The 25644-nt window shown below is 43.6% G+C and overlaps 1 protein-coding gene across 1 annotated transcript in view; it reads right to left on the reverse strand.

Annotated features, from left to right (window-relative positions):
* The window catches only part of LCP1 (lymphocyte cytosolic protein 1), a 53283-nt gene that overhangs the window by 16255 nt on the left and 11384 nt on the right, over positions 1-25644 (reverse strand). The window contains exons 2-11 of the mRNA XM_058685196.1: positions 16006-16092; positions 15257-15420; positions 14959-15088; positions 13152-13284; positions 10599-10680; positions 8818-8983; positions 6864-7006; positions 4285-4380; positions 2523-2718; positions 383-461 (exon numbers count right to left, since the gene is read on the reverse strand). Coding sequence (XP_058541179.1) covers positions 383-461; positions 2523-2718; positions 4285-4380; positions 6864-7006; positions 8818-8983; positions 10599-10680; positions 13152-13284; positions 14959-15088; positions 15257-15420; positions 16006-16069 — 1253 coding nt within the window. The 5' untranslated portion in view covers positions 16070-16092. The remainder of the gene's footprint in view (positions 1-382; positions 462-2522; positions 2719-4284; positions 4381-6863; positions 7007-8817; positions 8984-10598; positions 10681-13151; positions 13285-14958; positions 15089-15256; positions 15421-16005; positions 16093-25644) is intronic.

The following is a 25644-nucleotide window of genomic DNA, read 5'->3' on the forward strand; positions in this document are numbered from 1 at the left end:
TGCACACATTTGGGAAAGACAACTGCATGGCACAGAGATATCTCAGACCCCAGGGATCTTCCAAGGTCTCGGTGTCTCACATTAAAGATGAGTCCCTCCACGGGGCGCCTGGGCGGCTCAGTCGGTTAAGCGTCCAACTCCTGGTTTTGGCTCAGGTTGTGATCTCACAGTTCACGGGTTCTGGCCCCGTGTCAGGCTCTGCGCTGGCAGCGTGGAGCCTGCTTTGGAATCCTCTCTCTCTCTCTCTCTCTCTCTCTCTCTCTCTCTCTCTGCCCCTCTTCCTCTTGTTCTCACTCTCTCTCAAAATAAATAAACTTAAAAAAAAAAAGATCTGTATATTTAAAAAAACAAACAAACAGGATGAGTCCCTACATATCCTTACCTGTACAAATGGTTGACTCGAGGGTTAACGCCCAAGGAATTCATCCAGTTCCTAAATGTCCGCTCTTCTCTTGTCTCACCTAAATTAATGAAGACCCGTTATCTTTCAGGCCCCTAAGAGGAGAGGCCTTTTTTATGATCAAAGTTTAACTCAAGAGGCTATCCGAAAAACGAAACGAAGAATGAAGAAAATTTACTCAATAAACCTTAATAGATTTGGGTGACACTTGTAACGTGGTTAATTTTTTTCTCTCTTCCAATTCCATGAGTGTGTGTCTGTACCATCCATTAGTGGTGCACGAGCTCCTGTGTGGGGAAGCGGTTCAGAGCCGCCACTTAAGAGGCTAACATTCTTTCAAGGTCAACAAGGCTTTCAGGCCTCAAAGTGCGATCACGCAAGCTAGACGGCTAACATGGGAGGCAAACATACTTGCCCCTTGAGCTCGGAAAGGAGAGAGAACAGTGTGGGCTGAGTTTGGAGGCAGTGGAATCTGAGCTTCACTTATAGGACCAGTAGAATCTGGACAGCAAAGAGGATTTGAGGGATGAGTCAGGGGTGGGGAGAGGAGGTGGGGTAGACAGGAACACAAAGAGGAGTGGCAGGCAAGGTCTGCGTCAAAACCATTAGGAACTCATTTTTCAGGGATCTGTGTTCTCCGTGGAGATAAGGCTGCCTAGTGGCTGGAACCAGAATCGGGGATCTCTGAATGCCAGCTACCAGATGTTGGTTGATATATTAAACAATGCCAGTCATTATGGGTTCTTTTTTTTTTTTTTTATTATTACTGTAATAAATTCTTGAGCAGGGCAGAGATATAATGAAGGTGGTGTTGTGATGTGCCTGGCAGCAGTGTGCGAAATTACTGAAAGGCAATGTGCATTTAAATTAAATACACAGAGGGGACAGTGTGTGTCATTGGCACATGGATACGTTCAAATGCTTGATAAACAGAGGACCAGGCCCTTAAGACCTACTGAACTGGGTGGTGTATGATTTAATAAGAGCCCAGAAAGCAGTAAGGGAAAACAATCTACAAGCCATTCTGCAGGAAGAACTATTAGCATTTACTAATTCAGTAGATTTAGAGGTGAAGAAGAGGAAAATATCAAAGCAGGGTTTTGGGGAGACAAAAAGTGGTATGATTAGTGAAAATGGAGTTTCTAAAGGAGAGTGGGTGGGCTGGCCGGAGGGCAGAAAGGCGATGCTGGGAGCGGGTGGGGGGCTGGGGGGATGATCAATTCTGTTTGGCGCATGCTGAATTTCAAGTGATGGCGGAGGGACCAAATGGGGATGTTCTAGAGGCAGCTGGAAGTGGCTGATTAGAGGCCTTGATATATGTACTCGGTAGTCAACAAAATGCCTGGACCCCTGACCACAATTTATCAAATGATTCAAATGCACCACTGTTGGAATACAGATTGATTTTGCACATCCAGCTCGGGTAAAGCATCGCAGAGAAAAACAAAAAACAAAAAACAAAAACAATCAATACTTCAAATCTGGATTTCCTTTCTTTGGTGATATTCATTTAATATCAATTTTGTCTTGATTTTTTTATTTTGGTCTCAATATTGAAACTAATTCATGATGGAAAAAAGAACCAGACTATAGTTACATGTTCAATCTTAGGGCACTAACCCCCAAATTCCAACCGTCAGAGATGCTGCCTCAAAACTTTACTCTTCTCCACCCCCCCCAATCCAAATCGAAGTAAGAAAACAAAAACAAAAACCTCACTAAACACCTCTTAGCATTAAGTTAAATATTTTCAGATGAAGAGTGACTGCAAACTCTTGCCTCCAGGAATTAACACTCAGTCCATTAAGTACATAAATTAGGTTTTTGGAACTCAGAATTTATTTCATCCTATAATTAAATGCATTGTCTTCCGTAAAACATTTAATTCTGGTAATGGATGAAGCCTATGTATAATGAATGTGACATAATGGTACTTGATTATTTCTGCTAGGTTGTAATTGACTTGGTTAATCTATTTATTCTCTTTGTTATATACCAGAGAATTGATGACCTTCCCCAACGTGTGAGGGGTTCCCATTTGCTTAGTAGGTAATTTCAAACTGCCCTTGAATCAGAATTGTGAATGCCTTTCTGAACCTGTAAGTGACAGGTTTCCAGTTACCTTCAAGGGCCCCCCAGTCGATGTCCTGGTTCTCTGGTTTGTGCAGGGCAGGGTATCTGTTAAAGAGGTTGGCAATGAAAGCCAAGTTCAACTTGGGGTTCCCTCGAACAACGTCTGTGGCTGTGACAAACTGCCGGCAGCCCAGTCTCTCTGCCTGCTGCAGCATGCATTCTGCCCTCTGGATGTCATCCTTCTCCTGTAACGACAAAGGTCATGTCAAGGCTGGGTCAAGACCCTCCATGCACAAAGTAGGCAGGGAACATGAAACAGTAATGGGAACCATACTGAAACCCTCAGGGCTTAACCTCAGATAGACACTTAACCACAGCATATTATTACTTACGTTTGCCTAAACTGAAATCAGCAAGTTACAAGTAAAACGAATCTCAGAAATTGAGTAACTGAATCTCTCATCTCTATACAGAACCACTTCAGATGAATGCTTGGTTGTCCTGTCTTTAAAGAGAGACTACAATCTTATCGTTTAAGTTGATCTTAATTATTTTCTGTGATTAAGCTTCCTTTTATTATTTGCTTGCACAGAGTCCGTGAGATTGTGTCTACCAGCAGTGTTCATGGGATCATCAAAAATTATACTCCTATTCTCAGTTCATCGAAGACATTTACACCTGTCACTAAGAACTTCTGATTAGTGTAACCACCTTTCCCAAATTGAGTTGGTATACTTGCAACTCGAACAAAATAAAATGTGCTCAGTCAGGTGAGCCACATAGTTATCATTGATAGGTGAGCGACATAGTGTCACTGATAGGCAAGCTATATAGTGTCATTGAGAAGGACATAAGAGCAGTTTGGCTTTTGTAAACTTCATTGAGGATTTGATATATTAAAAGTCTATTCAAATAGTTCTAGAGGATCTTCAGTCCTTTGTAAGTAGACGCTTACTAGAAGGTAAAGTTCCGTTGAAATGCGGTCCACCATTCTTAAAATTCTTAAGAGTCTATGAAACCACCAGTTTTCAGAAAACAGAACTTAAATTGATTTAATATAATGCTTTACTAGATGACACTGTACATGATACATTTCACAAGCTCCTCATTCAGAAATGAGTTAACTTTAACGTTAACTGATTGGACTTAACTCTAATGATAGCAAATGAGGCACAAACATGGATAAGGTAACCTCTCAAGGTCAATACCAAAGTGGTGGAAAAACTAAAGTCTGTGTTGACTGTTTTTAAGAATCCTCAAGCCAGACACTTCTAAGAACTCGTACAATCCTACCCAGCCCTTTTCTCCTATTATCCCCACTGATGTAGTCTTTCCTTATTATTACCAGAGGAAAAGGACCCCAGCCTTGGGTCCGATAACTTCCAATAATCTGTCATATATATGATCTCGGACATATTAATTAATCCTTCTCAGACTCGGTTTTTTCAATGACAAAGTGATAGTTTATTTATCTGCCTAAATATCCCCCTGGTTTCTAGAAATAATACTCAGCTACCTAAAAATGAACCTAATGATCCCTCTTGGTGTTGTTGAGTGCTATTCAATGACGAGACACATACAGAAGTGTGTGGCATTGGATTGGTATTAGTTTCTTTCTTTCCTTAACGTCCATTTTCAGATTCCATTTCCCACAATTGTTATCCCAAACCATTAACTGTTGTTAACGGCCTTAGCAGGGCTTTATGCAGAGATATCCACTCGCGGAGCCCCGGAGTCAGCGTCATGCGGGGCAACAGAGCTCCCAACAACAATATCATGTCCTCTAAACGCAACTTTGGACACGGCCTTACCCTGAGTCCTGACATGTCAATAACAACAGCGGGAATACCTTCTTCATCTCCTTTCGGAGCCACCTGTTCAAGCAGGTGGTAATAAGCTTTTGAATCCTGTGAGAAATTAAGAAATTACAATTTCAAAACAGCACAGCTAATTACATACTTAGCACGACAATAATTTCCCCAAAGCAAACATATTCTATTTTCTTATTGGACTGTCATTCAAGAATGCAACTTAATTAACAAAGCTGGAAACATTCACTAATTTGAATTTTCGATTTGTCTGTTTACATACCATATTGGACTTTCTTTGTAAAAGGAGTGTAACAAATATACGACATACACACAAGGCAATCCAAAGAGGCAAATGCCACTCTGTTGTTCTTAGGGGAGAAAAATACTTTATGTATATGTATTAAATTGTATACAGAAAAATATATATACCTTTATATTGCTGTAGAAGTCAGTCAGCTAAGGTTTAATTTAAAAAAAAAAGTGACAGGAAAAGGAAGCAGAAGTTTAAAGCAGAGTTTAAAAATACATTTAAATGGACAATCAGCAAAAGAAAAAGAAAGATTTCAGAGACAGAAGGTTGAAGCATTCACAAACAATCTTTACATAAAAGGAGATATTACTACGACAAGTGCATTTAACGTTTACCACGAAGTTGAAAAAGACGGCTAAATTTTTAGCAGATTGGATATACTAATAAACCTTTCTCACTCACTCGGGGGCGGGTGTTCTCCCCACCTGTGCTGACTTCGTATGATTGAAACCCCCCAAAGTTGCCAGATGCTCTGACATACGTCACAGCCCTGACCTTGGACGGGATACAGCTGTTCTTTGATCACAGGCACAACCCTTGTATATGCTCAGCTTGCTAGTTCCAATGGTTATTATTCTAAAAAATGCAGTTTTTGGTGATGGGAAATCAGATACATTTATGGCTCAGATAAAGCAGCCTAATTTTGGGATGAAAAGCTTGAAAATTCTGGCTGAAACAGGTGCAGAGCTTAACTGTTGGGACGAAAGGAAGATAATGCTGCTGTCCGGCTCCAGTTAAACCCCTCTTTGGTTGGTGGTAGCTAGACTATTAATAACTAGTGAAAATTGTAGAGTTAGAAAAATTAATTTTGCATGATTAGCTTAGGTCCTAAAGAATCCGGGACTTCCCATCTAGAAGCTTCAGTCTAACTGGCACCAGGCCTGGCAGCCACTGAGTCCACAGCAGGGGGAAGCTGTCACTTAAAGAAATATAGGGGCGCCTGGGTGGCTCAGTCGGTTAAGAGGCCGACTTCGGCTCAGGTCATGATCTCGCGGTCCGTGAGTTCGAGCCCCGCGTCGGGCTCTGTGCTGACTGCTCAGAGCCTGGAGCCTGCTTCGGATTCTGTGTCCCCCTCTCTCTCTGCCCCTCCCCTGTTCATGCTCTGTCTCTCTCTGTCTCAAAAATAAATAAATGTTAAAAAAAAAAAAAAGTAAAAAAAAAAAAAAAGAAATATAAACCTGGGTTGACTTTTGGTGAGCATGTGACCTTTCCTCCAGCTCTTGGGAGAAAATTTCTTTAGCTTTTGAGAAGGCGGAGACCGAAATGTTTTTCTCATGCTGCACCCTAGCATCTCACACCGTTTACTACTAGGGAGTGCCTTATGATCTTCCTGACATCTCCTTAAGCTCTTTCTACCTCAGCACATCCGTCTTCAATGTCAACAGCTGTCCTTTACCTTGACGTGGAACTTTTCACCAAGTTTTGAAACAGTGCATGCTTCCCTCAGCCTTTCCCCCCTTTGGATCTCTGTTGTGGGACTGCCCGCCCTTCTACATGCCCTGGGGTGAATTCTCATTGCAGATGGTTTCCAGGATCATTAGCTTCTAAAAACCACTCTGGTTTCTGCAAATGAAAACCTTTCAAGAAATCCGCGAGTTGTTTTAGAGAGGCGGTAAGTCCGATGGTCAAAGATGGGGGCCATGGAGTCCCCATGACTGCCGGATCTGAATCCTGATCTCGTTCCCCAGCTATGCGAACTTGAACCATGTACCTAAATTCTCTTTAACCTCAGTCTCCTTATCTGTCAAATGAGAAAATAGTAATTTTTATCTCAAAGGTTTATTGTGAGGATCACATGAGCCAATGCATGTATAAAGCAGGTAGGACGGTACCTAGCGTGCACGAGATACTGTGTTTCGTATTCTTCGCGTAATTCGAAGAGTAATCCTCATTTTTTTTTTTTGAAAGGTTTCTCATCTGATGCTCCCACTGATAACATGAGAAAGGCATCACAGTCCTACACGTACCCTCCTCCTTGAAAAGCCGTCTTACCTCTCGCCCTTCCCTCCCTCCACTTGCTGACATTCTGGCTCCGGAGAGGCCCATCTCCCTTGGAGGCTGCTGCATCCAAGTCACTAGGACCTTGGACAGATCTGCGTGGGGCTCCGAGGGAGAGCGGCACAAGGACCCTGGAGAGGATCCAGCAGTTCCCAGGACACCAGCCACCCTCTCACTAACCCTAGCGCTTCTGACGTGACAGAAGGTAGCCTCGAGTCTTTGCCTTTTCTCCACTGACGCCCAAACCCCCTTCCCTGCACACGCCTCCTACCTTGATGTCTGTACTGAAGTTGCTGATTTTGTTGCAGCCTGCGTTTTCCAGGTGGTAATTAGCCCACCTCAGCAGGAGCTCCTCAGGGGAGAGTTTCATCAGGTCTTCCAGACTCTCCCCTTCTCTCAAAAGAGCAATCAGAGCTGAAGAAGGACAAAAGCCGAAGAAAGATAAATCCAGGGGATAGCTGAAGGGGGCAGTTACAACTTGCACTGGGCTCTTCTGGAAAGCCAACGTGGCAATGTTATTTCTCTGGGGTAAAGGTACTGATAAGCCTGTCCCACGGAATAAATGCTCTATGATCATTCCCTGAAAAGAAATGTAAGGTATTGCGAGCTTATCTATTGTCCTCATTTTTCAGGTGGGAAAGGCAAGTCGCCAGTGAATCTCGAAGCTGTGCCCAGGAGCACCAGGGCAGGGACGCAGAAATAACCAAGACTACGGGCTCAGAACGCTCCTCTGGCTCCATCGGACCACGTTTCACAATATGCCAACAGTTTTGCTTTGAAGAGATCGATTTCATAATAATGACAATTGTGGGGCACCTGGGTGGCTCAGTCGGTTAAGCGTCTGACTTCGGCTCAGGTCACGATCTTGCGGTTCGTGAGTTCGAACCCCATGTGGGAGTCTGTGCTGACAGCTCGGAGCCTGGAGCTTGCTTCGGATTCTGTGTCTCCCTCTATCTCTGTCCCTCCCCTGCTGATGCTGTGTGTGTGTGTGTGTGTGTGTGTGTGTGTGTGTCAAAAATAAGTAAACATTAAAAAAATGTTTATAATAATGACAACTGTCCCCTCGCTATTCCCATAGGTGTTTTGTATTTCAAATGCTCGCTCGAATCATTATTAGCATCTCAAAAAGTGTAATCAACTCTTTCCTCTATTTTTCCCTGCTGAATAAATGGGTTTTGCTCGGCTAGAAGGTCTAAATGCAGTTGAGGTCATAATTTACAAATTAATATTCTTTCTCGTGGGTTCTAAGTTTCCTATTTGCTTTTTCTACTCTATATCATGCTGAATATATTGGTTTAAAAATAGCAACCCAGGATTCTTCAGGGGTTATTATGATTTGGAGATAGAAATTAGAAGGTATATATAACTAAAGATTAGAATCTGGCTACAGATTTCATATTCTTGGGATCTGTACCAGAAAACTAAAAGGTAACCCTGTTTTTTGTATGATTCTTTTTTTTTTTATTCAATTTTGGGATCTCCTTTACTTCCAGGAGGATTATACTTCCCTATCCTTTTATTTTATTTTATGTTAATGTGAAATTTATCGTCAAATTGGTTTCCATACAACACCCAGTGCTCATCCCAACAGGTGCCATCCTCAATGCCCATCACCCACTTTCCCCTCCCTCCCACCCCCCATCAACCCTCAGTTTATTCTTATCACAATCTGCTACTTCTGTCTAAACAACGGGGCTGTGATTGTTTAAATGAGAGAGGGTGCGGAAGCAGACAGGCTAAGACTGACAGCTACAATATTTAGCTGAGAACTCTGAAACCCTCAATGCAATCCTCCACAGTCTTGGTTAAGAAATAAGACCACGTTTCTCCTCATCTGGTGCTGTCACTGCAGTACATGAATGAGAACTGCTTCATAAAACACAAGTTAAAAGAAGTCGTCTATTTTGTTACAAAGTATTCTAAAGGCAAAGTGACCCCAGAAAAGCTCTTGAGGTTGGATCCCAGACAGCCAGACTGAGCTCTAGGTTCTAAACAAGCATTATTATTAGCCTGTGGTCTTAAAAAGCTTTTGCTCTGTCCTTTTAAAAAGCCTGGTCAGTGTGGACAGAAACTGTTACATTAATGCAACAGATTCAATATAACCATAGTTTTCAAAAACTGGGGATTCTGGGCTTGAGTATTCCTGACATCTTCCTCCTACAGCCCCCCGCGTGTGCATTAATACAAAGCCACGCCATTAATAACATCTGTGGCTTGGTTCATACCTTCATTTCTGCTGAGTTCGATGTCCGCAAACAACCCAATCTTGATGACCTGCCACAGAAGTCCCAGGACCAGGTAAGGCTTCCCCTCCTTCAAGTCCTCAGCCCCGATGTTAACCACGTGGCATCCAATGGCTGAAGCAGAATTCAGAGCCAGGTTCAGATTCTCCTGAGGGAGGAAAGTTGTACAAATTTCAGTTTTGACTTTGCAGATGGCAAAACGGTCGACAACAATGTTTTGCTTCTGGAAAGTTCACAGGTCTAGAGGCCTGGTCTTCACTAGACTTTAACATCGAAAAAAAGCAGTAACACCTGAAAGAGGAAATCTTTCAGAGAAACCCAGGCACTGGGCTTATAAGCGGTGTCTGTTCAATCAAACCGGCTCCCTGAGTTGAAGGCCCACCCTGGGCCGGAGGAAACTAAAGAGTGTTCCATTTTTCTATTTTGCCCTGTGATGGAGCCTACCCACTCAACATCCCCACTGGGCCAGACAGAGAGGGGTACCTTTGAGGGTGGTCATTGTCTTGTCACTGGCTATCATTAATAGCACAAGTGTTGATGTAAATCAAGGTCATAAAAGAGAGTAACAACACAGCTTTTTGACTTTCAGATTGGGTATTAAGGGAATGAAAAAGATACAAATCAAATTCCTGGGAAAGAGACAGTGGTGTTCACTAAGACAAGTTACTGAGTATCCATAATATCTAGGGACCTTAAGTACACATACACCTACACACACTCACACACACATGCACACATACATATATAGACCACCCGTTCTTAGAACTAGCAACAACACACGTGATGTATCTCAAACATGGTTGGAATAGAATCAATGACATTTTCAGCCTAGAATCTATATCCTCTTCTTGGGTCCGCAAAGGAGAAGATTTTGAGGTGGGGATGTACAGAAGTCGTTTTTATGACAAACTAAAAACGAAACACAGGCTACCGGTGACTTGGAACTATTGGTGGGGGGCGGGGGGGGAATAAAGTGGGGTTTTGCCTTGGTGGAGAGCTCAAATGATGAATAAAAACACCGTTTCTATTTATGGCCAAGATTAAAATTTAGCCTCAAGGTTAAATTTAACAGTAAGCACGTTCATATATGGTTAATCATCGTTCTCACTTTGGTTACCCCTCGCATGTTAAAAGTACACGGCGTTGCTTACGCCAAACGGCATAATATATTGTTCATGATTTAAGTAGTGAGACACGGTTCCAGAACGAGAGAATCACAATAATGTTAAAACACTGGGACAGAACATAGAAATACGGCTTACTTAACCACTGGTTACTGTTCCAGTTAATTCACAAATTGAAGGCATAAAACCAGGTTATATTTATCACACCAGTGGCCGTGGCCAATACCACCGGGAGGCTGCCAGAGCATTTCCCGTCTCTCAGCCCTTCAATTCTTAGAAAGGCTTATCTTTTCAGCTAAAATGCTGCATGTTTGGCAACAGCTCAAAGATAAACTGCTAGGGAAAGTCTGAGTTGAAACTTTAGCCAATGTGAATTGTATTCATAATTGCCAAAACAAACGACGCCCGGCCACTACTGCTAATGTCCCACCAATGGTCCCCCTCCCCGGCCCCCCTGCTCTGTTAATGAAAGACAAAAACAAAACGTCTTTCTCTGTCCCGCTAGTCATGACAAATCACCAGCCGCAAACCTGAGTTCTGGAATAATGGCCAAGCCCCCGGAAAAGGCTGACTCTGCAGTTCCGGGGCTCACGCATCCCAAACACAATCCTATAGTTTGGTAACGGAGAGAAGACCTACCTGAATGGTGAAGGGGGTGAGTTTCTTTTTGTTGATTGTTCTTTCATCAATTGTGTCTGGCACTGAGAGGTTGATCATTTTACTGAGAAAGAAACAATTAAATTAAAGAAAGCTGGCTTCCGAATGACAGAGTCCAGTAATATTGAATTTGAATTCTAGCAATACCAGAAGCACGTAAGACCACGATATAATTCGTGTGACCCAGTGTTTCGATATCAAATCAGTTATGCGATTTTGACTAGATTCACACTATCTATGGGAAAGGTTAATGTTCCTGAAATCATACTAATATACTGAGGCAGGCAGTAAGGACCCCGCTTTATTCATGTACCTAACAAGCTGCAAAATCATCCTGGTTTCTTTAGTATATTAGGAAATTCTGGGTAGAAAGCCAAGGCAAATTCACCAGGAGTGCTTTGCTTTCTCAGCTGTGAAAATTGTCCCCACTATATAAATGACCATCTATACACTTCTGAGCTCATGTAATGTCGAAATTTCTATCTGGCACTTGGTGGAACTCTATACTTTTAACTAAGTGGATGATAAAATGTTTTATACTCTGCTGTACCTGTTACACCCACTGTTGTATCAATGCTGGAGAAATTTCACCCAGGGAAGTGTCTAATATATTGATCAGACATCTGCAGTGAGCAGTTATTATTTATGAAAAACTGATTTGACTCATTTAGCATTCATTTAACAACTTCAGTGGAGCATAGAAAATACATTTCCTTAGGTCACCTCCACTTTATTTAAAGAAAGGAAGTTGAAAAACCAAATCCAAAGGAACAACAACAAATTCAAAGACTTGTAAACTTAAACTTGACCCTGGCTATTTGTGTCTAATGAGAAATCAGCATTAACATTTTTTCCTAACAATTTTTATGCAACTGCCTTTTTTTGGGGTGGCCTTTAAAGATGTATTTCCGTAACTTTGTCACGTGTGTGTGTGTGTGTGTGTGTGTGTGTGTGTCTGTTTCCATATATTTAAATAAAAGATACTTTACTGCGATTCAGGCAAAACCAACCCCTAAATTATTATTTGAAAAATCTGAAGCTGTTGGTGAACTAGAAGCCTTGGGAAATGGTAGGAGGGAGGGGTGGTTCAGAAAGTATAAGGTAACCTTGCTCTTGAAAAGCTTATGGTCCAATTATAGAGACAAAATATATCGATATGAAAAGTTACCCAACAGTCCAAAAGAAGAACATTATGATGGCTCCCAAAGTACCACGAATATGTGCTTTAAGAATCCAGTGAAGGGAGAGACCACCGGAGGATTGGAATAGACCAAAAACTATCATGGTAAATGGATTTCCATAGGAGGAGACGATGGGAAGGGCATTCTTTTTTTTTTTTTTTAGAATATGTTTATTTTGAGGCAGAGTGTGTGTGAACAGCGAAGGGACAGAGAGAGACAGGGAGAGACAGACAGAATCCCAAGCCGCCTCTGCACTGTCAGCACAGAGCCCGACGTGGGGCTTGATCTCACGAACCATGAGATCGTGACCTAAGCCAAAACCAAGAGTCAGATGCTTAACCAACTGAGCCACCAAGGCACCCCCATGGAAAGGCATTCTTAAAAGGGAGAATAAAAGGCAAAGCCACAGTTACAGTTATGAGCAGGACGTGTACGGGGAAGAGTAAGTATGGTTGCTGATGTAGCCATTCCCACAGCCATTCACTCAGTGTCCCACGCTGGGTCCCTGAGTCATGGGGGTCTTGGGAGGTAAAGCTAGCAGGAGACTGAGGGAAGATGATGGGGTGCTTTGTGGGCCAACCGAAGGAATTAGGATTTGCTCCTGCCTACATTTTTTACGTCTTTTTTTTTTTTTTGGCAGTTGAAATTTTTAAAAATGAAATCTCATGGTGAACTCTAATAAATAAAATACCAAAAGCAGAATTGCCCTGCTCAGAGCAGGGAAGAGGGGGTTTTAAATCTTGCCCATCCATCCTTCCCTTCAACTCCTGAGCTCACCTGGGATTGGCTATTCCAAGCCCTTTCTTTCATTAATACGGTGTCTTACAATGGCATTAGAAGCTGCTAAAGCAAGAGCTACAGAAGTATTTCAAAGACGCCATGAGGACCAATTGTTGTAGAGGCCTTCCGCAAACAGAATGCATTCCTCTTTTTCCAGGTGTCCTCAGCATTTGAATTGCGTGTTTGTACGTACCACTCAAAAGTCTCTGCATAAGGACTGGCACTGGGTTGCTTCAATCATCACGCTGCTATGCTGAATCTAGGTACTTTCAGATGAAGCCAAGTGGCATATGGCATAATACAAGTTGACCTTGTATTATTGTATCTCCACCTGTGTTTGTCTGTATACTGTGCATCCCTCCCCTCCAACCAAGCAACAGCAGCTTTACGTGTCTCATTAAAAGTTGCTTTTGAAATTAGTTTGCTTTCCGGGACCTGCCGAGTGCAAGTGCAGAAAGCATTTCAAGTCCCGCTGAGCGCCAAAGGACGCTGGCCTAGGATAAAGACAATCAACTGCTGGTATTCCAGAAAATTCCAGGAAGGTCTTAGAAACCAAGAAGGAAGCGTTATTTACCAAAGGACAATGCCATCTCCCACGGCACTGAAGAGATCATTTGTGTTTGGATTCATTGGGATAACATGTCGACAGTCGGGGTCATTTTCCAGGGCTTTGTTTATCCAGTTGACAAAGGCAAACTTCTCTTCCTCTGCAAGTAAATGATAAAAATGGCTTATTTGCAAAGTGAAAATCTGACATAAAATTATGTACATGGATCTCAGATTGCCATGCCCAGGAGAGCCATTGAGATGCTATCTGGTCCCTTATCCTATCATCTTACGTTGATTGACACTGAAAAATCTCAGTGACTTGGGGACCAGGCACAGGACCTCTATTCACTCCAAGTCATTAAACATATGGCAAGCAGATTTAATAATATCTAATTATTATATATTAGATATAATAGATATATAATATGTAACTATATTTGTAAATGTTAGAGATATATTTTATTTATATTTAGATACAATTTAAATATGAATGTGATCTAATGCTTACAGGATAAAACTCAGCGGCTGCCTTCAGCCCAGCCAATTTAAATGTGAGATGATCACAGATAATCCCTACAAAATCTTTGAGCTTCTGTATATAATTGTTATGAAATAAAATCCTGTGCGATATAATCTTTCTTTCTTATCAATAAAGCTGCCAGAAGTTGATTTCAGAAGTTTTAATGAAACCTCACGCTATGCCTTACAGCCCAGTACGGTGTTTCCCAAATTGTGTGTCACTGGAAACACAGAAGAATCCCGAGTCACCAAAGTTCGAGTCTTCACTGTCTTGAATATTCATAATGCATATTTATATGATTTCTGTATTTAAAAGTAAAAGGTTAAACACTGCCTTCATGATCACAAATGGTACTTAACCATGAACTTATCTTTAAGATCCACTAACGTGTTAAAGAACTCAGTTTGGGATTCGTTGTATTACTGTACCGTTTGAATTTTTAATAGTTTCCATTAGGGCTGTTGGATGGCAGCCTGTAAAATAAATACACAACTTCCTTCCAAATCAGTAAAAACATAATATTCTTGACCCATCAGTGGGCATTGAGAATAATCATGAAGCATGGAGGAGATACAAGCCTGAATAGTTCATTTTATCCAAAAGATTTATAAAGGAATTCTGGTAGCCTCAATGTATTATTTATTTACTTATTTATTTATTTAATTTTTTAAAATTTACATCCAAATTAGTTAGCATATAGTGCAACAATGATTTCAGGAGTAGATTCCTTAGTGCCCCTTCCCCATTTAGCCCAGCCCCCCTCCCGCAGCCCCTCCAGTACCCCTCTGTTTGTTCTCCATGTTTATGACTCTGTGACATTTTGTCCCCCTCCCTGTTTTTATATTATTTTTGTTTCCCTTCCCTTATGTTCATCTGTTTTGTCTCTTAAAGTCCTCGTATGAGTGAAGTCATGTGACATTTGTCTTTCTCTGACTGACTAATTTCATTTAGCATAATACCCTCCAGCCTCAATGTATTTTTCTTTCAATATATGAAGTTTATTGTCCAATTGGTTTCCATTCAATGTATTTTTTCAACGCTGTTGAGATTACTTGGTATTGGACTCTACCTAGAACTAGGATTGCTCCTCCTCCATCACGTCCCTGGAATTAGCCCGCCAACCACAGGGAAACAGGCAGTAGTCAATACACTCGCATTGGCTTCTGTGTCGGTTTGCACCCCTTAGGTTTCACACCGAGTTTAGAAGGTGGAGCCCCAGAAGGCACGGATCCTTTCCATATGGCTCCCTCTCCCGCTACCCCCCAGTCTCTCCTCGTGCCAGCACCCTCCCCACTTCGCTGGGACAGCGCACCTGAATACGAGTGCTGGGTGCCGACGCTGGACTGCTCCGAAGTACCACCGATCGCACAGATGCCTTCCTTCTTGTTGATCGCCTTCCTGAAGGTCTTGGCAACCTCTGTGCTTTTCAGGCCATGGAAAACCTGCAAAAATGGAATGTATCTTTAGAAACCCAATCTGTGATCAAGAGAATCCCAAAGGGAAGAATATGTAATAGTGAGGCGGGGAGGGCGGGAATCCATTTCTGGATATTTCTCAGGTTGAGGCTCCAAGCTTCAAACGCATCTCCGTGCGTCCTGCCTCGTACCCACCTTGATAAACTCATCAAAGCTGATCCTCCCATCCTGGTCCAGATCACCTGTAGCCATCAGGTTTTCTGTAATTTCTCTCACTTTGTACCCGGGCAGAGGCAGGCAAGCAGCCTTGAACAAATCATTCAACTCATTGCAGCTGATGTACCCATTGCCATCGGTATCTGCAAGGCAAGAGAGGACTTGAAGTTCCAGGGCAGTTCAGGAAACAGGATAAAGAGGTGGGGGAAGGCGAGACGGGAGGTGAGTGGGCTGGAGGGGCAATCATTCGGGGGTCGCAGCCTGACCCCATGCGAGAGTCAGAGTCTCGCAAGAGGCCTGTTTCTACCGGGGAGGGGCACTAGCGTCACTTCCAACATCCACGAGTCATAACGTCACAGCAGAGGTTCTGGCAACAGAATCTGAAGAGACTTTTACAGAAAGAGACGGGAAAATACATCACAAGCTTAGAGATACAAAGCCAGAGTATGGAATAGCAGAAAAGCAAAGGAAACCAAGGAAATCAGACCAGATAAGAATATGAGAAAAGCGGCAGGGGTGAGAGGGTCCATATTCCATGTTTTGATAGAGAAAGAAGCCATCTTCCTAAAGCAGATGTTTCAAAATTAAGTTCCCTCAGCTCCTCTAACCAATACCGCTGTATTCCTTTCACTTCCGCTATTTGGCTCATGTTACCGATTCACTGAATCTGTCCTGAAGCTACTCAGCAAAGAAGAGAATCATGTGACTCGAGCTGCAGGCCTGCTCACCAACTTTGGCAAAAGCTTCTCTGAGCTCCATCATTTCTTCATCGGACACTGATCCTCTGGCCATTTTTATTGCTTTCGGCAACAGATCTGAGGAAGGAGAAGAACATAAGGAATGACTTCCGTGCGTCTTAACTCTTAAAGTACCACAGTAAGCAGCAATTTCCATTTATCAAATGAAGAAAATATCCCTCTGTATCCCTCACGATTTATACATATCTTCCCCATATGTAAGAAATGACCTCATTCTTAACCGTCCACGTGGCCTCCAATTGGCCCTCACCACTCCCTCCTCTCCCTGGGTCTACAGACTGTTCCACATCAGGAGCCGGAGCTGATTCCCTCCCCTTGAACCTGGGCTGACCCTGTGTCTGCTTTGACCATTGAGGAGGCAGCAGGAGCCATGTCTGGGACTGGAAACTTCTGGCTCCTTCCTTTGGGAACGCTCAGTCTTAGGATATTCCCTCTTGGAAACCAAGTGCCATGCTCTGAGATGTCCAACCCGCATGAAGAAGCCAACGAAGGACCGGGTACTCTGCTCACCTGTCCCTGCTGGGCTCCCAGCTGACAGCTAGCCTCAACCGCCAGGCACCAGAAATTCTACACGCGGATCTTTTACAATTACACACGGAGTAGGCCACTTTGGACATTCTGGCTAATTTGAGACCCTAGATGTCCACGGTCCCCCGTCAAATCACACAAAACAGAAAAACCACCCAGCTGTGCCCAATGAACAGAATCGAGAGATACGGTAAAATGGCTGTTGTGGTAAATCACTAAGTCTTGGAGACGTGTGCTGCATGGAAATATACAACTATAACACTTAACTTTTACATAAATGCCTTTTTTAGAGATGATGTCATGTTCACATTTACAATTAGTATGTTTGGCCAAGCCAACAGGTAACTTTTATAACTTCAAAGGGAGTTTTCAAAGTTCTCACAATATTGAGGGAAAGGGGAAGGGAACCTGACCCTCTAATAATTCATATGTGGGAATCTCAGGGACTTTCTAGGTGTTCTTGTTTTCGGAAAGGCTAGTCTTGCTGGGAAACTTAAATGCCAGAGCTGGAGTTAATTTCCCCTTCCCTGTGCTTTATTGCTGCCCTCTAGTGGGTAGAAAGAGAATGAAACAGAAAACGGATTATATTCTCCATGCCCCTAGCTAATCCACACCAGAATATTTCAAATTGCAGTTCCACTAAAGCTTGCTGGATTTCCTGGTGGTGAAGGGATAAGCAGGGTGGGAGTGTGGATGATGGGGTATTTTTACATGTAATTATAATTTGAGCATTTCAGTGAAGTTACTGATGTTTTGCAAATATGTTACATCTGTGAAATGCTGGGTGGCTCAGTCAGTTAAGCGTCTGATTCGATTTCAGCTCAGGTCATGATCTCATGGTTCATGGGACTGAGCCCAACATCCGGCTCTGCCGCGGACACTGTGGAGCCTGCTTGCGATTCTCTGTCTCCCTCTCTCCCTGCCCCTGCCCTGCTCTCTCTCTCTCTCTCTCTCTCTCTCTCTCTCAAAAATAAACAAACATTTAAAAAACATATTTCACATTTGTTACAGGATATTACTTTAAATGAATTTCCTTTTCTATGTTTTCACAACATTTTATAGTGCTATACTTGTTCTCGGTGCCAACCAATCAACAACCACATAAAAAGGGAAGCAAGCTTAACACTTAGATCTATAGTTCAAAAATGCCTTATGCTCAATTTGGCTTATCCACCAACTTACTCTTTTGTTATGTACACATATTGGTGGCATCAAACTTTGGTTTCCCCCCAAATCCTTTGTTAACAGAAGCTTTACATGTAGATTGAAGCAAACAAGACAAAATAACAACTCTGAGAGGCGTTGGCTGAAGAAATTCAAATGTTCCCCTGCCTCTACTATCCCACTTCCTGTGAGCTTATGTACCAGTAGAAACTCCAGGGAGCATGATTTGAAAGTCAAAGGCTTAGAGGTGCCTGGGTGGCTCAGTCGGTCAGTCATCCGACTGGGGCTCAGGTCATGATCTCGAGGTCCGTGAGTTCAAGCCCCGCGTCGGGCTCTGGGCTGACAACTCAGGGCCTGGAGCCTGCTTCAGATTTGTGTCTCCCTCTCTCTCTGTCCCTCCCTTGATTATGCACACACTCTCTCTCTCTCTCTCTCTTAAAAATAAACATTTAAAAAAGAAAATCAGAGAATTAGATACTGTTGCTATTTCAATTCCTCTAAAAATATGTTTTATTATCAATAATAATTTTATTAGTTGCCTCATGTATCTAAAAAGGTTCACTGGGTTCTCTGAAGGAAGGTAAAACTGCACAGAACTTAACTGTAATAAGCAAATATTTACACAGCACAATAACCCTCAGGGACAGGCAATGGCTATCTGACTTTCTTGCCTTCCTCACTCCTCTCCTTTCCTTTTGTTCTCTGCCTCTCTCTGTCTCCCTCCCTTTTTTAAAAAATTTTTTCTTCCTTTCCTTCCATCCACTCATCCTCCCTTCCTCCCATCCTTCCTTCCTTCTTCCCCCCTCACCAAGCCTTGTTCCAAAAACAATTTGAGCCAGCTTACAAAGTTACACCCAAGCGTAAGAATTAAATGAATAAAATCATGTAATTGTTAAGGAGGAGAGCCACGCCTAGGTAAGACGAGATAATGGCAGGGGGGCTTTAATCCTTCAAGTCCACAGGTAAGACTGCGTATTTTGCTAGAAGCAGGCTGAAATTCTAGTTCCAAGTTCTCTAGAAGCGAATGCAAAAAGGGAAATGTCATCAGTTACATACCTCACTCCATCTCTAAGAGCCAAACAAACCAATGTTTTTTTAGGACCACAGAACTGAGGTCTCATAGCAATACCTTCACCCAGGAGAGGACACTTGTGAGGTGCAGTAAACACTAGCTTCGTGTTTATTATAATGTCCCTCAATGAAATCTGATGGCATAAATATAGATATATATTCCCATTTTGTAGAACAGGAAACAGAAGCTCAGAGAAGTTAGGACACATATCTCAGATCACACAGCCAGGGAGAGGAACAGCCAGGATTCCAATTCTCAGTCTTTTCTCTTCCCTCATGCTGTCTACTCAGGTTCAATGCCTCCACACTTCTGCTAGACATTCAGTTTGTCCACCCATATGCTCACTCAGCAATTATTAACCATCTAATATATATACTCCATGGGAGATTTTAAAAAATCCGTAACGCAGAGAGCCTATCCAGGTATTCTAGCTTAGGAAGATTTTGCTTTCATGTGTGAGGGAAGCAAAGCTTCTGTGCTAAGAAATTCGTACATAACTTTGTACCCTTTTCTAAATCCTTGTTGAGTAATTTGGCCTAGATTTCCTTTATGCCTTTACAAATATTCCACATACACATCAGGGGAAGGTTCTCCATCACATTTCCACAAGATCTTTGATAAAATCCAAGGGGCTTTAGACCTAGAGGTGGCTGGCCTTTCTTGTTCTTAGGTGTCTTAATTCACACTTCCTGGTTCATGGATGCTCATGGGGTTGTTATGAGATAAATTCATTCATTTACCAGTATTTTCTAAATGCCTGCTACAAGCCAGGTGCTGTTCTCATTTCAGGTGAGGCCTGTCTACGCTGCCCTAGTTACCCGAAAAGCAGGGAACAATGTTAAAGGTAGAAGCTTGAACGGGATCTCTGAATCTGAACTTAACCCCATCCTTTGACATAAGCATCTCAGACCGTCGAGCACTGTAAGGGGCTAGGGAGAAACACAAGTGAAGGCAAAAATGAGACTGCATCTTAAGGGTCAAGAGCAGGGCCAAAGAAGCAACAAAAGAGTCATCGTATTAGATGAGAAAGAAAATCTCAAGACCATGGTGCAATGGAAAAGCTGAGAAAATGAATGGCATGGCCCGTTCAAATTAAAGACCGAGAAGGGGTGGGAGAGGCGTTATTTTATTTTATTTATTTTTTTTTTTAATTTTTTTTTTCAACGTTTTTTATTTATTTTTGGGACAGAGAGAGACAGAGCATGAACGGGGGAGGGGCAGAGAGAGAGGGAGACACAGAATCGGAAACAGGCTCCAGGCTCCGAGCCATCAGCCCAGAGCCTGACGCGGGGCTCGAACTCACGGACCGCGAGATCGTGACCTGGCTGAAGTCGGACGCTTAACCGACTGCGCCACCCAGGCGCCCCGAGAAGCGTTATTTTAAAACCATGTGGTTTTTAAGCACCATTGCAAGTAGGTCAAGATGAAAAACCTGGGCATCTGGAGAACTGTATTTTTTCAAAGAGATTTATAAACGGGGAAGATCAACTTAGAGAAGCCGTAGAGTGAGACAGCCCTCACATTTTAAGGTTCCAAAATCCCTGAGTGGTTTGCGAGCCAGAGGAAAATTCCTTTAAAAGGTGCATTGGAGAAGCAACAGTCAACAGCCCGAGTTACTATGATGCTGCCTTGTGTGGGGGCCCCAACACAAATACACACCTGGAGAGGGTCTCTTGTTCTGTCAAAATGGGCAGTAAGTCTTGGAGACACAAGCCAACTCGTAGAGGCAGGAGGAGCTTAAGGAATAATTCATTACGACTCCTTCGTTCTCGAGATCAGAACACTAGAGTTTCAATGAGATTAAAGGCCATGTCTCTGTCCAAGTTCTAGGGTTCTAAATGTCGTTGCTGGTGAGCAGAGCGGGAGAAGGATGAAGGGACCATCAACAGGGCCTATTAAGGTCCACAGCTGAGAGGAGACCCTTTAAGTAATTGAACTGAACGTGCAAATGGCACCAAGTTCACAAAGCCGAGGAGCAGGAAGAGGAGGTCGTTAACACCATGCAGATCAGACCATTTCTAAGAAGGGTATCGCTGGGGTTAGAATCAAATCTGAGGTACTTTACACAGTCTGTTGATGCGTTTGCCTGGAAAAAATATACCCACTTCGTGCCCACTTGAAGGCACGGGTGGTATTAACATTTGTCAGATTCATAAGGATAGTAAGTTAGGGTTTCAGTTTGCAAATTGCTGGCCCCACACTGGCCACAGTCTCCAGAGAGGTCGCTGCAGGAATGGGATGGACTGAGGCATTTAGAGCCTGAAACGAGGGTTTGAGGAAAACACGTTCCTTCCAGTTTCCACTCTACTGCTCCTGCGTTAAGTGGGCCCCCCCTTTCGTTGTTTCCAGTTTTATTGGGAAATACTTGACATAACATCACTGTGTGAGTTTAAGGCGCACAGCAGGACGGTTTGATTGACATGTGATCAGAATAGGTTCAGCTAACACCCATTTTCTCATCCAGACGCAATAAAAAGCAAAGAAAGAGGAAAGAACACAGGGAGGAAATTTTTTCTCCTTGGGAGGACAACTCTTAGGATTTACTGGCAACGATTCTCCTATATACCATACAGAAGGGCTAACTGCAGCCACAGGGTCGTCTATCACATCCCTAGGACTTACTGATCTCCCAGCTGGAAGTTTGCATCTTTTGACCACCTTCCTTCAATTCCTCCTCCCCCACCACCTGCCTCTGGTAACCACAAGTCTGATCCCTTCTTCCATAAGCTTAGTTCTAGTTGTATGTATATACGTATTTTAAGATTCCACAAAAAGTGAGATCAGGCAGCATTTACCTTTCACTGTCTGACTTCTTTCACTTGGGATAATGCCTTCAAGGTCCATCCACAGTGTCACAAATGGTCGGATTTCCTCCTTTCTATGGCTGAATGATATTCCATTGTATATACGTCACAACTTCTTTCCCCCTTATTAATGACGGCATCATCTAACTATGCCCTCCCAGGAACCATTTTAAGGTATCTCGCAAATCAGGGGTGAATTATGGAATCCTGTTTTAGAATCACTGCCCAAATCATAAATCTAAGAGTACAGACTCCCACCATTCATCTAAGTCACATCCGGCTGCCAGGTTTTCTGTGAGCACTTAAATGTATTAAATCAATAGCTCTAAAATTCCAAGACATTTGGCCAAAGAAAGTACCCGTTGTTCACTTTTATAAGATTATTTCCAAAGTCCTAAGAATGCCAAATAACCCCCCAAATTGCAGAAGCCACAAAACCTGCTCATTTCTTTAGGTCAATGAGTTTTGAGTCTCTGCTTAGAGGAGGCTGGTATTTCCCAGGTCAGCAGTGAAAGAGAACTTCTGATAATGACTACTTAAGAATAAAAGCACCTAAACTCAAGTTCCCTAAAGTCTGAATACAGAAACTATTTGTGGGAGGTTGTTATAGAACACAGTGCTGTAGGATTTACAGAAAGAAATATAGTACATTCTCTAAAATAAATGCAACCGTGTAAGCTGAATTTTCTCTGAGGGGTTTCCTAACTGGTCATGAAAAGCAGCAGAAGGGATGAGGAAAGGTGACTGGCCTAGGGTGAGATGCCCGTGGGCTGCATTTACTTCTGAGAGGTGGTAATGGTGTGCTGGTCAGTATTTCGGTTTGATATACTGATGCCCAGTTATATAACTGCCAGGATCAGGGAGGCATCTGTGACCCGGCATCACATTGCCAAGGGACTCTTTTTGAATGTGTCCTACTTTTCCTGCAACTTGACACAGTGGGTAAAATAAAACTGGAAACTCAGGACCCAGATTCCCAGCTTTGCCTCAATAATTTCAGGACAGCGCCAGGAGAAAGCTGTACAACTTCCGAATACGTGAATGAACAGTTAATAATCCAAAACAACACGTAATCGAGAACGTCACTCATATTGCAATCTTTAGTGCTAGACTATGCTCACTGAAGAGGAACATAAAACAGCTAAAACTCTGAAGCAAAATAACATACCCATAAGTTTTTAAGAAGCCATCATGATAAGCTTCTACGAGACAAAGAAGCAGGTTTGCTTCACACAACTCTGTCCTCTTCATGTTACAAAGTAGGGGATGTAACCACCAGTAATTTACTGTAAGTTCTCAGGACCATTTTCGGGACGTTCCAAAGCTTAACGTAAAGGATGATTCTGAAAATGTAGTTTAACAATGACTTTGTTTTTAAGAAGCCAGATAATTATAAACAGCATCAAATACAGAGGACCATTTAGAGGAACTCTTATGAATTCTTTTTGTCAAGTCAAAATCTCCTTTAGATTGTCTTTTGTCCCCTCTCTCTCGATCTCTCTCTCCCTGCAGATACACTGATTTGCCTAAGGGCCTCCCCAGAGCACAGAACTGGGATCTCTACCACCTCTGCCCCCACGGTGCAGGAGTGGGTCAGGGGCACTGACCTGGTGGCTCTCTTCTCTAGCTCTCTCTCTCGGGTGGCCCCGTGAACTCTCATGGGAAGCTGGCAGGCCAGGTCACTCTAACCCTGGTGAACGTGTTCTGGGGGCCTTTGTCGTCTGATCACAGTTGAGGGGCTTTGGAAGCTGTATATAACACAGCACACAGAGCCCGGCTCAGTTACCAACCAAGGAGTGCCCATCTCCCCACTTCCCCATGCTGCCTTGCTTCTCCCCACTTCCTTCCTCCCCCAACACCCCGCCCCCACACTGCCTTGCTTCTCTACCGAGCTGCTCACGGCCATGAAGGGTGTGACACAGTGGGTGCCCGGGTGGCTAGGTTGGTTAAACTTCTGACTCCTGATTTTAGCTCCGGTCATGATCTCATGGTTCATGGGATCAAGCCCCACATGGGGCTCTGCGCTGATGGGGGGATTCTCTCTGCCCCTCCCTGCTTGTATTCTCTCGAAAAGAAAAGAAAAGAAAAGAGAAAGAAGGATGTGACACAGAACAAAACTCTTGCAAGCAAAGGGGATGCTCTAAGCTGGGGCTGGGGAGGCCCTCATTGCCTTGTCATCCCTCCCCTTCCCCGGGGTATATATAGGCAGTGACTCTCCTGGTGTTAACATCTTGAAAATCCCTTCATTCCACATTCTACCACAAGGACTTTAAGATCCAGACCCTTCCTTCTTGAAAGTTCAGGGTATCCTTGGGTTTTGTTTTTCAAAAAGCTGAATATTATTATGGACTGATAGATCACCCACTCTTCAGTTCAGTTACCTCAATATCAGACATCATTCATTCCTCGTTTGTTCATTCATCCATACTTTCTCCTCACCTACTAGTCTGTGTGCAAAGCACTGCTCTCCTTGCTGGGCTATAAACGAGGGGGTCACAAAGCCTCAGGCTCTATGAAGCCCACAGTTACATGTCAGGTTTCAAATGTGACACAGAGAATATCGCTCACTTCTTGCAAAACGGTGAAATACGATGAGAAAAGCTCTCAAGATCAAAAATGGACAAGTGAAACAGGACCGCAAGGGGGAAAAAGAAGAGTAAGAAATTAACACAGAAACTTACCAAAACATACAAAGAGCAAACATCTTCACCAGCCATAAAATAAAGAGACCCAGATAATTTACACACTTGTACATCTCCAAGGAAACCACAACCAAAAACCTGGCCAGAGACGGGAAGGAAATGTGGAGCTTGGGCTTGGGAGACCTAGGTTACTGCCCGTCCGTGTGATATCAGGGTCTGTTTGGCCTCCCTGGGCCTCCGTTTCCTCATCTGTAAGTTGAGAAACGGAATCCTATCTGTGTGAAAAGTTCCCAAAGTCTACTCTCTGGCTGGTAAGCGTCTGCACCAGTTAGGGCCCGGAGAAGGTGTGCTTCAAAGGAGCCTAGAAATAGGGGCAGGGGTGATCAGGAGCTGGGGCTATCACCCTGGTGGGTCCCACTCTGCCCCTCCCGGCTCCTGCTCTTACCTTAGCGGCAGGGAGAGCTCTGGCCTCGTGCATTGCCCTCACTGAGCAAGGCAGATGCCCACTGCTCGGCCGCTCAGCGCAGAGCAGGGCAGTTGGCGAGCTGCACGTGGGATCTCCTTTCTGACATGCCTCCATGTACAGCTCAAGGCACGCCGATCCAGTTCCCTCCCAGTTTCTAGGCAAGACGGTAGGCAAACTGTCCCAGAAAGAGAGGCATCTACTATTTTCTTAAAAATATCCGAATCATGAAACCCTACAACCTCTCCGATGTCTCAAATCGCTACCCTGTAACCTAAATCTTTTCTGATACGATGAAAGCTTTCTCTCTCTCTTTCTCTCTCTCTCTCAGGCTATTCTCAGGGTGGGGGGCGGGGATTAGAGAAGCTGCTCAATTCATAAAGATTCTGTCACCTGCCTTTAACGACTGCCACCAGGCCTTTCAAAACAATTCTTTTAACCTGCTTTTGGGGGCTTGTCGTCCAAGTCTTTAACAGTTTTCTTTGCTATGGTCTGGGTCCAAGCCCACTTTCTTAAGTGACAGAAGGATAACAGAGACACGGAAGGTGGCGGTGAAGGGACCGCAGAGATGACCTATCTGGCCATGTTCCTCCCGCCACAGAGGAGAGAAATGACACCCAAGTTAAGGGATGCTCCCTGGCCCCACCCTGCCAGCCACCAGCTCTGCCTAGGGTGGCACACGTCTCTGCCTAGGGTGGCACACGTCTCTGCCTAGGGTGGCACAGCCCGGGGCTGGGCTTCCAAGCTGTCTTATAAACCCTACTGGCCACTGTGATGCCTGGCGGTGGGGTCTCTAGATAACTATGTGCCTGACTCTGAGAGGACAGGAAAGGAACTGTGGAGACAGCAGTGGCCGAAAGGAGGGTAAAACTGGCCAGGATGCTCTAAGCCAGTGAACCAGGAGCACAGAGGAAATAGCAAGGAACGGGTGCTAGA

Source organism: Neofelis nebulosa, chromosome 1 (genome assembly GCF_028018385.1).
Source record: "Neofelis nebulosa isolate mNeoNeb1 chromosome 1, mNeoNeb1.pri, whole genome shotgun sequence".
In the NCBI taxonomy this organism is placed as follows: Eukaryota; Metazoa; Chordata; class Mammalia; order Carnivora; family Felidae; genus Neofelis; species Neofelis nebulosa.